Raw genomic sequence first — 13,094 nt, forward strand, 5'->3', positions numbered from 1 at the left:
GAGTCTTGATGAATCCAAGAGGCTTAATTCTCTGCTATTCCACAGTGTTTTTAAACCCAGGACTTGTGTCACTAGTTAAAAAGAATTGATACAAACAGTCTAAACTGAATATAGGAGAATTTCATCCCATATCCAGTGAAGAAAACACTGTCTATTTCCTTAGACCCTCTTTCCTCCTTAACTCCAGAGGAGCTAAAACCAGAAGGAGGACAGGTAGGAGATGTGGAGGAGCAGATTTCCCACCCTTGTGAGGGCATAAACACACACACACACACACACACACACTCACACACACTCACACACACACACAAGTGCCAGTGCCCTGAGCCATAGGTCATGCTTGAGCCAGGGTGGGAGTGGAGGTGGGAAGGAGATGAGATGGGCTTTTGAATTGGCCTGAACTGGTCTTTTTATTCCTGAAAGACTGGGAAAGCATGGGCTCTGCCCAACATCATTTATAGCATGGGAAAAGAAGATTAGACAGAGCATGGTTGGCGGCAGCAACTGGAAAAAAATAAAGCCATCTCATGTTGGCACCCCGCCAGGTCCAGACAGTGTAACAAACCTGTCACATTTGCAGGCTCACATTGAAGCCGGCCTCTGCAGGACAGTCTACTCACTGCGCCTTATCGTAGTAGCACCCCCAGCTTGGTGTTCCTGAACAGGAGGCTTTTTAAGGAAGGGGTTGTGTTTGTTTACCCAGTAGTGTTATTGGGTAATATGCCTGGTCCATGAGGTTCCATTAAGGCAATTAGGATCTGTGGGAGAAGAGGGAGAATCCCTCTCCGCCCTTTCCCTTAGGGTTCTTATGGCTGGCCAAATAACTAACAAGACAGGTTAGCAGGAGAAAATAATACCAAGTTTAATAACATGTATACATGGGAGAAAGCAGGGACACTGCGTTTCTCAACACAATAGCAGAAATTCTCGTCTTAAATATCATCTTCAGCTAAAGACAAAGAAGGATGTTGGGGGTGGGGGGTGTCAGTTACAGGAGATTACCACTAAAGCACTGTAAACAAGAGTAAGGTTATTATGCACATTTAAGGCCTCACCTTCCACATTGATAAGTTTCTAGAAATGAGGTCTTCCCCCCTCTTCCCAATACAGAGAGGGAGATATCTTTACAAATGGAGATTTCCCTTATAAATGTAAATGTTTGTCTGGCAACTCCTCGCAGGGCCATCCAGAGGATGTGGCCAGAGAGATAGAACTTCCGATAAGATGGGCCTGTTGGTGCCTTTCCTATTGTAACATCTATTTTACACTATATTACAGCCATCAGATAGAAGATCTGTTCCAGGAAGGAGTTACTATGGCAAATTCTTTAGGCAGTTAGTGGGGGAGGTCAAATGTCCATCAGAGAAAACAATCGAGGTAAAGAGATATATTTCAGGGTGGCCAAATCTTGGTCTCCCACAGATCAAAAAGAATTTAGAACTCTGATGCAAAAAATCTGTCTGTGAAAAGCAGTAATTTTGAGTAAAAATGACTGAGGGTCAAATTCTGACTCTCCAGTGGAAACTTGGGCAAGTCAGTCTCCTACACTGCAGTCTCCTCATCTGTGAAGTGAGAACAATACATATAATTAATGTAATATTAACAATAACATTGTTGTGGAGATTAGGTGAGCTAATACACAGTAGCTCTCGGCACGGTGCCTGGCATATAGTAAGCACTCAGCGAATCTTGGCTTTACTCATTATTATAATTTTATTTCTATTTACAGTGTAAATAATTCTGAAAGAGATATCCATGTACATAATTCTTTGACCATAATTCTGATTATTTATGACAGGTTCCTAGAAGGATAATTACTTAGGTCCAAGTGTATGAACATATTGAATAATCCTGTTTTTTAAAGTGATCCAGAAAAGGCAAGTCAACCACTTGCTTCCTTCTACTCCCAGGAAATTCTTGAGCTCTGGAAATTAAATTTTTAAACATCATTTAGTAGATTACAAACATAATTAAGGTTTATGTAAAAATCTAATGCTCTTTAAGATCTCTTGGTAATAGGTCATTAGCAATAAAGAGAAAATAAAGCAGAAAGTCTCCCTGTTCTAGTAAACTGCAGCAGTCATAGAAGCGAGAGGTCTAGGAGACCTTGCCCCTGGCTTCCTGTAATCCTTTAACTGCATCCATTCTCTGCATTCCTTCCTAACACCTGCCACTTTAAATCCCTCACTTTGCATTGCCATTGAGCTTTTAGATTCCCTCCATAGCTTTGACCTTTTTATTTAAGGGTGTGACTTTTAACTAACCTCTGGCCCGAGGGTCAGCAGTTAAGCTGTCCATTCTCCCAGATCCCTTTCATCTTCTGCCTTCTTAAGGACAAAGCCTGTTGTGCATAACTTATACATATGTTGGTCATTTCAAGCCATTCTTAGGTGATGAAACCTCATGGGGCAGGCGCTGCCAGGGCCATGTTGAATGCATATTATGAGAAACAAACTTTTAGGAAGAGCTTTAGACTTTGGGCTCGTCGGGAAAATTCAGCCTGTTCAAGTTGCATTTCAATGTCATCTTTCAGGGGAGGCTAGAGGAGTATTCTTAACACAGCCAGTCCTGATATAGTTTTCTCACTTTGAAAGTGAGGTCACTTGCAGGGCTGTTGCGAGGATTAAATGTTAGAGACTGTCCCTGTCCTCAAGGAGATTTTAGCTTTTTCGGGCGGGGAGGGGGGGGACGACGGTGGGACAGAATATACACAGATGTCTGTAACAGAGGGTAGAGGAAATAAGGATCATGAAGCACATAAGGCGTTCTAAGAAAGGAGAGATTAGATTGAATGGTGGAAATCTAGGAGGACTTCATGTAAGAGACAGTGTTTAAGAGGAATCATAAGGACTTTAGCAAGAGGAATTTGGTGGAGGTGGAGGAGTGAGTAGAACTAGTGAGAATGAGAACATTCATGCATAGAGATGGAATCACAAGAGTAAAGTCAGAGGTGTTACAGAGTGGGGCATGTTTGGGGACCATCAAGTGAAGTAGTTTCATTAGCGTGTACAATACATTGAGGGGACCGTGGAAGGTGAAGGGAAGGGCACGCTGGGGCCAGGTTGCAGAGGGCCTGGTTTGCTGGGGTATATCATTTGTCTCAGTCTGCTGGACGAGCCACTGAAGGATTGGTAGCAGGGGGGTGATCTGACCACAGCTGTGATTTGAGAAGGACAATTAGGGAGCTGTGTGAAAGGTGAAGTGAAGAGAGAGCTAGAGAGACAGAGAGAAGGAGACTAACCAGGGGATGCTAGATTTTTTCTAAAATAAAGACAGTGGCTGGGGGAGGAGGTCAAAGTCAGAACAGTGGCTGTGAGGACAAAGAGAATGGGTGGATGTGCTTAGTACCCTTATGAAATTCTTTCTAACAAAGAAAAAAAGGACAATTTCTTTCTTAATTTATTTTCAATAAATTAATAGTTAAATAGCAAATTATAATTGATGGTTAAAAACTCACAAAACATATCGACAAATAAAATCTTTGGTTGATACATCTAATCACGTTCTAGAAAGCACAATAATTCAACGTCGATAAAAAGGCGTATCAAGATTACTGAACGCTATTGAAAAGGGATGAGCATAATAATAAAGTAGTTTCCAGTGGTGTCCACAGCAGACCAAACCATTTTTTTCAAGTAACAGAGTAGCATAGATGATACAATCTGTCTAAACTTTTCTGTTGGGTTCAAATGATCCATAAAGAGATGTAACATCAGTGAACCATAATGTGTTTGAACCATAAATTCTTACTCCCGCAATCTCCAAGCCTAGGTATAGGACACCAAGGAAGACCGTAGAGTGATTTCTGAATTAGCGTCCAGTCTCATGGATACCTTGCCAAGGTTTTGGTCCACATGTACCTACAATTCCTTTTGACAGTCACTTTAACCTAACACAACTTGGTATACCAAAATCCAAGCTTCCAAAATAAATAATTTAAGAGGTGAATTACGTAAAGTAATATTTTAAATGTTTATTCATTTATCAAAGGAATTTCCTGCAGGGTTTCTTTAAGTAATTATCCCCTCATATAGTTTAATGATAACTCCATCTCCTCCTGACTTTTCAGGAGCACTCCGTTACATTTCAGTGGAAAGGCCCTCTGCACAAAGACATGGCCCCAACAGCATAAAAGTGTACTCCTTCTGAGAAGAGCCATAAAATCCTGCATTCAGGCAGAGAGGTCCTCTGTGCCTTCTTCAGCATCATGTTAAAAGGAAGCAAATATAAAAATACCATCAAAAGCGTTATTTTGTTTTAATGCCAGATGAGAGAGTAAGTAATGTTGCTCAGTTGACACCTGTCATCAATGCTTTGAGATGTACTATCACGTGGTAGTTTGGGAACAAACTTAAGTCCACATAAGCTCGTGAGACAGAGGTGCACATTCAGGAGAAACCCCCTGGTCTCTGTGCTTATGTATTTCCTCAGACAATTCTGGGTCTATAGGGAAGTTTACTGAGAGCAGTGTAAAGAAAGGCCCTAGAAGGAAAATTTGTTGCTCCCAATAAGCGCTTTGTGCTACAAGTGTGAATGCTGCATATTGAAAGACATTATGACCTTGCCATTTTGGGTGAATGAGATTTTGAAGAAGCCTCATCCAGCTTTCTTCTGATCACCAAAACAAAGAGGCTCATTTCAACCTTTCATAAATCAAATATCTTCTTTCTAGAGTGGTAGGAAATTTAAATTCCACTCTTGTGCATATAGTGGAAATCCATAATCTAAAAGCCACCAATTTCCTACCTGTGGCTCAGAAGGTTTTAAAACCTATGTACCATCAAGAACTTTGGGGAAATAAAATGTCCCAGAGACAATCAAATCACATTATTTGTATTCTGGGCTCAACTGTGGGATTCATCTTGGAATCCACGCATCGTCAGGGCTGCACGTGGTGGTGAGTTCTGCCAGATCCACGCTGTTTCATTGACTTGTGGGTACCACCCCTTCCAGCATAAGATTGAACTAATGCTCCATAGCAGGGAGGACAAATCATAAATTCATTAATTCATTAGGGTCTGGTATTACATTCCTATTGTCTACTCTAAATCTTTTGTTTAAACTAGGCTCTGTGTAAATGAGTCATTAAATGGTAATGTTTGGATTTTCATAATTAGGTTTGAATTTTACAGGTCTTAAATCAGCAGGAACTGAGGCTGAAGTAAAAGTTTTTATACCTGACATGTGAAACTAAGGGGTTAGATAACCTATTTTAGCTGTTTTTCATAAGAAAATTATAAACTCTAATTCATAAATTATCAAGTCCCTTCGCCTCACAGATATAATCCACCTTTTGGCTTTAGAGATAACACATATATAAATGTGGGCGTGCAGGTTACAGCTCACATTGCCACGGAGACGAAGGATGCAGAGCTCTTCCACACGTATCTGCTGTGTTCCCATAATCCTCACGTCAGGAGGGTTCTCTCTCCACAGATCTTCCCACAGGTCTCCAGGCTGGTTTCTGCAGGGGCTATCTTTCATCAACCTTGAGACTTAGTTTGTTCACCCTTGATCAAATGTGCCTCCTTCTGAGGGAAGCATTTTCTACTCATCCATCTGAGATTCATTATGAGAAAACTGTTTTGTGTGTGTGTGAGGAAGATCAGCCCTGTGCTAACATCTGCCAATCCTCCTCTTTTTTTGCTGAGGAAGACTGGCCCTGGGCTAACATCCGTGCCCATCTTCCTCCACTTTATATGGGATGCCGCCACAGCATGGCTTGCCAAGCGTTGCATCAGTGCGCGCCCAGGATCCGAATCAGCGAACCGTGGGCCACTGCAGCGGAGCACACGCACTTAACCGCTTGCGCCACCGGGCCAGCCCCTGAGAAAACTTTCGTATAACTGGAAACATATTGAGTAAAACAATGATTTTCAAACCTGTTTTTAACCTATGATTTTTTTTTCAAACATCTTATGCAGATCCGGATATATAAAATAGAGAGACACAGGCTGCTCTGCCTGAAGCCCCAGGCGGTGGGACTCCTAAGTCACCTTCCTCATGGCCTCCTTTTGGCTCCCTGCAGCTGAACGTGAGCCACCTCCTAGGAAGCTTAAATTCATACCTCACAAATTATTCATCAAGTTGACTCTGGAACATACAAAGGGCTGCTGACAGCCAGTGACTTCTGAACAAGTGCTGCCCCGGGTGGTGACAGCCAGAGCCACACTACGGAATGTGGTGGCTTGGGCCAGGTGAAGGAACCTGGTAGTCACCAAGTAGAGTCCTGTTAGGCAGGTGGGGTCCTTGGGGGAAGAGTCCCAGAATGTTTCCCTGAGCAGCCACTCCCGTTTGCTGCAGGCTCTGCTCTCCCAAGACCTTGACCAAGAAGTTAATATACCTCATCGCCAGGCGAAGCGTTTCATTTTTGCTCAGCTTTTTGTCTGGAGGGTGAGTGGGGATGAGCTTCCTCAGCTTGGCAAAGGCACTGTTGACATTCTGCTGCCTCCACCGCTCCCTGGTATTTGTGAAGATCTTCCTGGTCATGTCTGAGTTCCTGAGACAGGAAAGAGAAAGGGCCCCGAGGGCCAATACCTTGTAAGAGGCCTGGTGGGTACCACATGTCCCGCCAAGAACTTGAGATGTCAGATCTTCTCGACTCAGAGTTTAGAAAATTCATTTCCTCATTTTCAGGTTTTTTTGCATCTTCCTTTTGATAAGGGAAGTAAATGTGGCAGAAGAGAAGGCAGCATAGGAACACCACCCTTCAGCCCTTTTCTCCCTGTTTTGAAGCCTCCAGTTGCAAGGCTATTTATCCCAGTACTCCCATGACATTTTTTTTTTTTTGGTGAGGAAGATTAGCCCTGAGCTAACATCTGTTGCCAATCCTCCTCTTTTTGCTGAGGAAGATTGGCCCTGGACTAACATCCATGCCCATCTTCCTCCCCTTTATATGTGGGACACCTGCGACAGCATGGCTTGATAAGCAGTGCGCAGGTCCGTGCCCGGGATCCAAACCTGTGAACCCTGGGCAGCCAAAGCAGAGTGCACGAACTTCACCGCCTCGCTACCAGGCCAGCCCTCCCCAAAACTTCTTTTATAACCAATTCTTCCTAATTGTTCAGAATCAGGCACAGTATAGGATTGAGTATATGTGTGAAAAAAACATATTTAGCCAATAGGAAATTGAATATGGATTCTTAAAAAAAAAAGCTGTGATCCTAGGTTTCATTAATAAGATAATATTTGGAATGAAGATGGTGATAGCACAGCTCTCCTCTTAGCTGTCAGACCTCACCTGGAGGGCTAGGGCCCACTGTGCAAGAGCTAAAATATCCAGACTGGAGCACATTTAGAGGATGAACAGAGTGATGAAGAGTCTTGAAACCCTGTTGTGTGAAGAACAGAAGTGGGGATATTTAGCGTGACAAAAGAAAAAAAGACAAGGGGCAGCTAGGAGTGATGATTTGGCAGGGATGCTATAGACAGTACTCGGGCATCCCCATCTGGATGACCTTTCCGGTCCTAGAAGAGCTGATCATCACCATGTACTGCCAAATCGTATTGTGCCATTTTTAACTCTTGCAGGCATGGGCCCTTTCTCGGGTGGCTTGGATTAACACGTGTTAATGGGAAAGTTCATGATGCATCAGCAAACAAGCCAAAGCCCAGCGCCCAACACTTTGGGGCTCTTGGCTCACTGCTGCCTGCTCCAGTCTAGCTCCCCTGGGCAGTGGCCCCCTCCTGTTCCCCCAAAGAGTCAAAGAGTAGTAAATATTCCTAACTGCATCCCTTTGCACATGCCATTCTCTGTCCCTTGAATTCCTTCTTCACTCTCTCCTTGCCTATTTCTACACATTCTTTAGAGGGCAGCTCAAATTCTCCTTCTCTATGAAGCCTTCCGGCCATCCCAAAGCCCCCCTCCCCTCCCCTCACTGAACCCCTGCAGCCCTTGGTGGTGGACAAAGGCTGTTAGGAGGATTATTTGTACATCACTTATAACAGTGCCTGACACTTAGTAATTGCTATGAAAGTGTTGATTAATAAATACAACAAAATAATAAATATATTTAGAAGTAAAAATGACTTATGGGGTACTGAATATCCATAGGGGGTGATATCTTGTTTTTCTATAACCAAGCCTGCTATAATCTCTCAGTTCGGTGCCTTTGTTCTTTTATTTTAACCCTTAATGTAGACCTACTCTGTGCCAGGCCCTGTGCTACGAGCTGGGATTGTGGATGTGGTTGGATGAGGTGCTTGTGCTCAAGGAGCTTGCTGGATGGTCTGGTGGAGGAGGCAGCACATACATAAGCACTTAAAAATCACAGCACAAGGTCCCACACGCTAAGGGCCAAATCCAGAACACTGGCTGACTAGAGAAAGGTGTAAAAGAATCATGTCAAGACCAAAATGATCAGGTCAATGACATTGAACTTTTCCCTAAATTCTATCTTCCTTTCATTTTCATTTGGGTTTTTACGAGGATGTGAGCTTGTGGGTAAACACCCCACATGTCTGAAATAAGTTATATAAAGCGTCAGGAACTCAGTAGGTGCCCCTCAAAACGCCAGCTTCCTTCCACCCCTGTTGTTTATGTGAACACTGCACACTGGGGGATGAGTTGGAGGGTTAAACATTGGCATGTATGTTAGGAAAGGGTGGGCCCATTTTATTTGAAATTAACCTATAGAAATGATTGGTTGAGGCCCCAGGTGAGGTGAGAAAGCAGGTCCTTTTCTAATTTAAAACACGTGGAACTTTTGCTTCTCCACTTTCCTTCTAGTCCAGTGACTCTCAACTTGAGCTGCTCATTGGAATTACCCAGGCTGCACCGCAGGCCAATCAAATCAAAATATCTGAGGGCATCGGTATGTTTTAAAACTTCCCAGGCAGATCAGCTGGGTCCTCCAGGAAGCAGATTTAGCTGGAGGTGGGGGTTAATGCCCACGAAAGATAAAAAGGGAAGAAAGCAGCACCGGGCGAAGAAGCCTTCAGACTGCAGTGAGCGTCTGACGCCTGTGAAAGCAGAGCAGGGAGGAAGCAGGACGGCTCAGAAGAGCCTCAGGCTGCGGGGCCCCACGGGGCAGAAACAGCCAGAGCCCGCGGCCCTGCCGTGCTCAGTCCTGGGCTGGGGCTGCCGGGGCAGGACACAGCCCCAAGCCGAAGGGGCTGCAGCTGAAGGCAGTGGGTGAACCGCACTCCCTGCAGCTGCACCGCAAGCTCTTTCTTGACGTGACACGCAAGCGGCGCCCGTCCACGTGATCTCAGCGTGCGGCCCGTGGTGAGCAGATCCTCACACACAAGATACCTGCCGTCCTGGAGCAAGGTGCAGCAGGAGGACAGAGCAGAGGAAGGGCCACCCGTGCCCTCACCGAACACCAACCAGCCGGGAGCCGCTGTCTAAGTCACCTCACCAACCAGGGCTTCATTTCCTCAGCTGCACGCTGGGTGTGATTATACCGTCTCTCCTCACCGGGTTGGTGTGAGGACTAAATGAAATGCCGCACGTGAAAGCATTCTGTGAACTACCAAGTCAGGAAAACAAGAGCAAACAGAGCAGTGCTTTGTGCCAGGCACTGTTTTCGTGAATTAATTCCTGCTAGACACGCGTGTAAGCCGCGCTGGTTGTAGTGACAGTATTGTAGACATTGCTGGGATCAGCCGAGGGATGCCAAAGTGTTCCAGAAGTCATTTCGCGATACAGTGTGTTAGTATCTCTGCCCTTCCGTAGGAACCAAATGATGATCCCAGGTAACCGGAACAAGCCCGTGTCACCATCAAGCCCTGGCACCATGGGAGTCCGTAGCCAGTGGAGGCATCTGCGTAGTGGTTAAGAGCACAGGCTCCAGAGCCAGAACCCTGGTTTCACTTTTGGCTCTCCTCTTCCTAGCTGTGAGATCTTGAGCGATCTACTTAACCTCTCTGTGCATCAAATGCCTGCAAGTAAAGGGTGACTCAGGGTACTACCTGTGAGGACACATAAAACGATATCCATAAAGCACTTTAGCACAGTGTCTGGCACACAGCACGTGCTCAAGAAATGTCAAATGATTACAATTATTATCTCTACAAGTAAAACAGAAAAGTCAATGTTCGTTGTAATTTATAACTTTTTTCTAATGAAGAAGCTATATTGCAATAGAAAAGGTCCAAGCTTTATGCCCTGGTTTGCTTCTCTACAGGGGGATGTGGACATATATGTGTGCGTGCAGACACAGAGCAAACGCCTGGAAGCATTCAGGCCAAGCTGCTGACAACGGTTCCTTGGGGAGGACAGTGGGTTGGGGGAAGATAGAAAAAGGGGACGTGTGTGTTTTATTTGATATACTTTGGTATTGTTTTACATTTTTATAACAAGAAAGTATTCATATATTATTTGCTTGATAATAGAAAAAAATTAAGAAAGTTTACGGGCTTTAACGTAGAAAGACCTGGCTTTGAATCTCAGCTCCCAATTTCCTAGTTATATGATTCTCAGAAAATCAGTTAACTTCTTTAAGCCTCAGTTTTCTTCTCTGGAAAATGAGCATAAAGCCATTACCATGCTTCTTGTGAGGATTAAATGAGACACTGTATAAAGTATCTGAACATAGAAACGAGACACGATGTCTCCAGCACATGGATACTTAAAAAATACAAGGGTCCACTTCCCCACACAGATGAGAAGTGTCATTACTCCCAAGAATAGCATTTTTCAATCATCTGTATGCCCCCAGGACATTTCCCCATCCCAGTTCTCGTTGCCTTTGCTGCTTCCGTCTGTGTTGGAGAGTCCAGTGCTGGGCTGAGAACCAGAGGTAAGTGGCAGCCCCACGTTCAACATCTGGCTTCAGGCTCCCTCCACCAGGCACTTAGGTCCACTTCTCTCTCCATGGAGACGCTCCTAGTTGGACCCTCGATCCAGTGACAATCATATGCATTCCAAGTATCAATGTGGTATCAACGCTTGCTGATCCTACGTGCCAGACACTGTGCTGGCTGCTGGATACCGAGGAGCCCGCTGCCTCGTGACGTGGAGAGGGAAGCACCAGGGCTGTAGGGAAGAGAAACAGTACCTAACCCTGGCATTCTAGGGGGCTTCCAGGCAGAATGTGTATCCTTCCAAACTGAAGGGGGCAGACCAAGTGATCCCCAAGGCCTCTTTCTGCTCTGAAATGCCACGATGCCCTGCCTATTGCCTTTTATCGTACCTAAGTCATTTCTAAATAACCTGGCTTTCGTATCTACGACGAAAATATGAGTGTTGTCAGAACTGTACCCAACTATATCCAAAATATGAAAGTCTGAACCTAAATCAAGGGGATTTTAAGACAGAAAACTATCCAATTTTGCTCACACTGAGGCTGGCTGCTTTGCAGCCAGGACTGTGGAAGCAAAGTTACTGTTAAGCTTCTCTTGTCAAAAGAGGGCTTAACTCATCACTAAGTCAACTCTAGGCCAATGGGGGTCTTTTTCAAGCTGGGAAGAAAAAGATTAGGCAGGATAACTTAACTGGTGTGCTCTTCCAAGAGGGCTCAATCCTATTGTGCTAGAAGCAGACAGAGGAAACGGAAGAAGAGAAGACAGCTTCTGAAAGGTAGCCTGCCGTCCCAGGAGGTGCCTAATAATTCCTTGTTGATTCATCCTCAAGTGTGTTTCTCTCCTTCTCCACAGGGGGAAACAGAAATCAGTGATTTAACAAGCTGGAAAAACTCAAAGTAGAGGTCACTGGAAAATTACTCAAGTACTGATTAAATCAAAGGAAACTGCATTTAGTGTTTTTCCAGTTGCAAGGACTGATTGCTGCTAATCTTGATTTCAGAGTAATTCAAGAGCTTAAAAAATACTCCAGATGCTACAGAATCAGAGAACATCTGACAGATGTTGAAACAGGGGTGAAGCATTTCGTCCCAGGTCACACAGAGAATCAGTGGCAGAGCCTGTATCCCCAGCCTGGGTGTTTACGCATCTATGTCACCACTGACTCCTGCTGGATCAGGGCCATAACACTTTTTGGGCCAAGGACCCTTTTGGCAGTCTGGGGAAACCACGGGACGGATTCCATCTCAGAACAATTATTTCACCTACATGAAGTAAAAAGCCTTTGGTTCTCTTCTTAGAATAATAATTTTAAATGCATGAATTAAAATACATAGACACAGAAAATAACCAATTCTACTTAAGAGTTATTAAAATAATTTAAAAATGCAATACAGTAATGCATGTGATTCATTTTTAACACATTAAATAATTAAATTTATTACCATAATTTCTAAGTGATATGTAAATTGTTTTTTCAAAGGATCTGCAACATCTGTAACCTGAGATGAAGGTATCTGTGATTTCTATTGATGACCAAGTCACCAGTACTGTTAATACCACTGTAGTTTATTACCCACATTCATAAATAAAGGAAATGCTAAATTTAGATTAAAGGTTAGTGGAAATAAAGATATAATTTTTTCCAGTCCAAATACATAGAACCCCTTAATTCTAACTACACACGCCTGGGTGGGTGTGTCATGCACCCCAGGGTTAAGAATGCCTGGGGAGGAGGAATGTCATGGTAAATACAACAGGAATATAGGTGTGCACGAACTTCTCTCTATTTATATTGTTACCACTGAAGGTAACATTACCAGAGACAAGAATGACAAGTACGCCCCTAGAGAAGGTGACCAGTGCCACATGTGGGTGGTTCCAGGACACAGAGCCCAGGTCAACCAGCAAGGACGCAGCACAGGGGCAGGGCTGACATTCCGACGGGGGCTCGTTCCAGGCACTCAGACTCAGACGGCTGAATAAGACTTTACATTTCTCTTCCTGGCATTGGGTCCTGTGTCTTTGTCTCTTCTTTCATCTTTCTCCTGGAAGTGCGGGAAAACACTCCCCAGAAAGAGGGAAGTGATCGCGGTTTACACGGTTGGGTTAGGGGAAAGTGCCCCACCTCCAACACAGGGCACAGCTTTGCCTTTTGAAATTATTATACAAGTAACACATGCTCATTTAGGGGAAAAAAACATCAGGCAGTACACAAGCGTAAAGAGCAAAAAATAAAAAGCTCCCTATCTATCCACTTATTCAATCTTCTTCCCCACAAGTAGCCAATTTGGTGTGTACATATATATTTATATATTCTTCATAAATTAGAAATACATCCTTTAAAAATC

At 44.1% G+C, this 13,094-nt stretch overlaps 1 protein-coding gene across 1 annotated transcript; it reads right to left on the bottom strand.

Annotated features, from left to right (window-relative positions):
* Nucleotides 1–3,447: 3,447 nt before the first annotated feature.
* On the bottom strand, nucleotides 3,448–7,357 carry TAL2 (TAL bHLH transcription factor 2). Its single transcript, XM_087419353.1, has 2 exons — nucleotides 7,241–7,357; nucleotides 3,448–6,499 (listed from the first exon to the last, which is right to left on the bottom strand). The coding sequence occupies exon 2, from the start codon at nucleotides 6,487–6,489 to the stop codon at nucleotides 6,172–6,174; it is 318 nt and encodes a 105-aa protein (XP_087275479.1). The 5' UTR covers nucleotides 6,490–6,499; nucleotides 7,241–7,357; the 3' UTR covers nucleotides 3,448–6,171.
* Between the last annotated feature and the right edge of the window lie 5,737 nt (nucleotides 7,358–13,094).

This window comes from Ceratotherium simum, chromosome 29, assembly GCF_057802395.1.
Source record: "Ceratotherium simum simum isolate JZ-2026a chromosome 29, ASM5780239v1, whole genome shotgun sequence".
Lineage (NCBI taxonomy): Eukaryota > Metazoa > Chordata > Mammalia > Perissodactyla > Rhinocerotidae > Ceratotherium > Ceratotherium simum.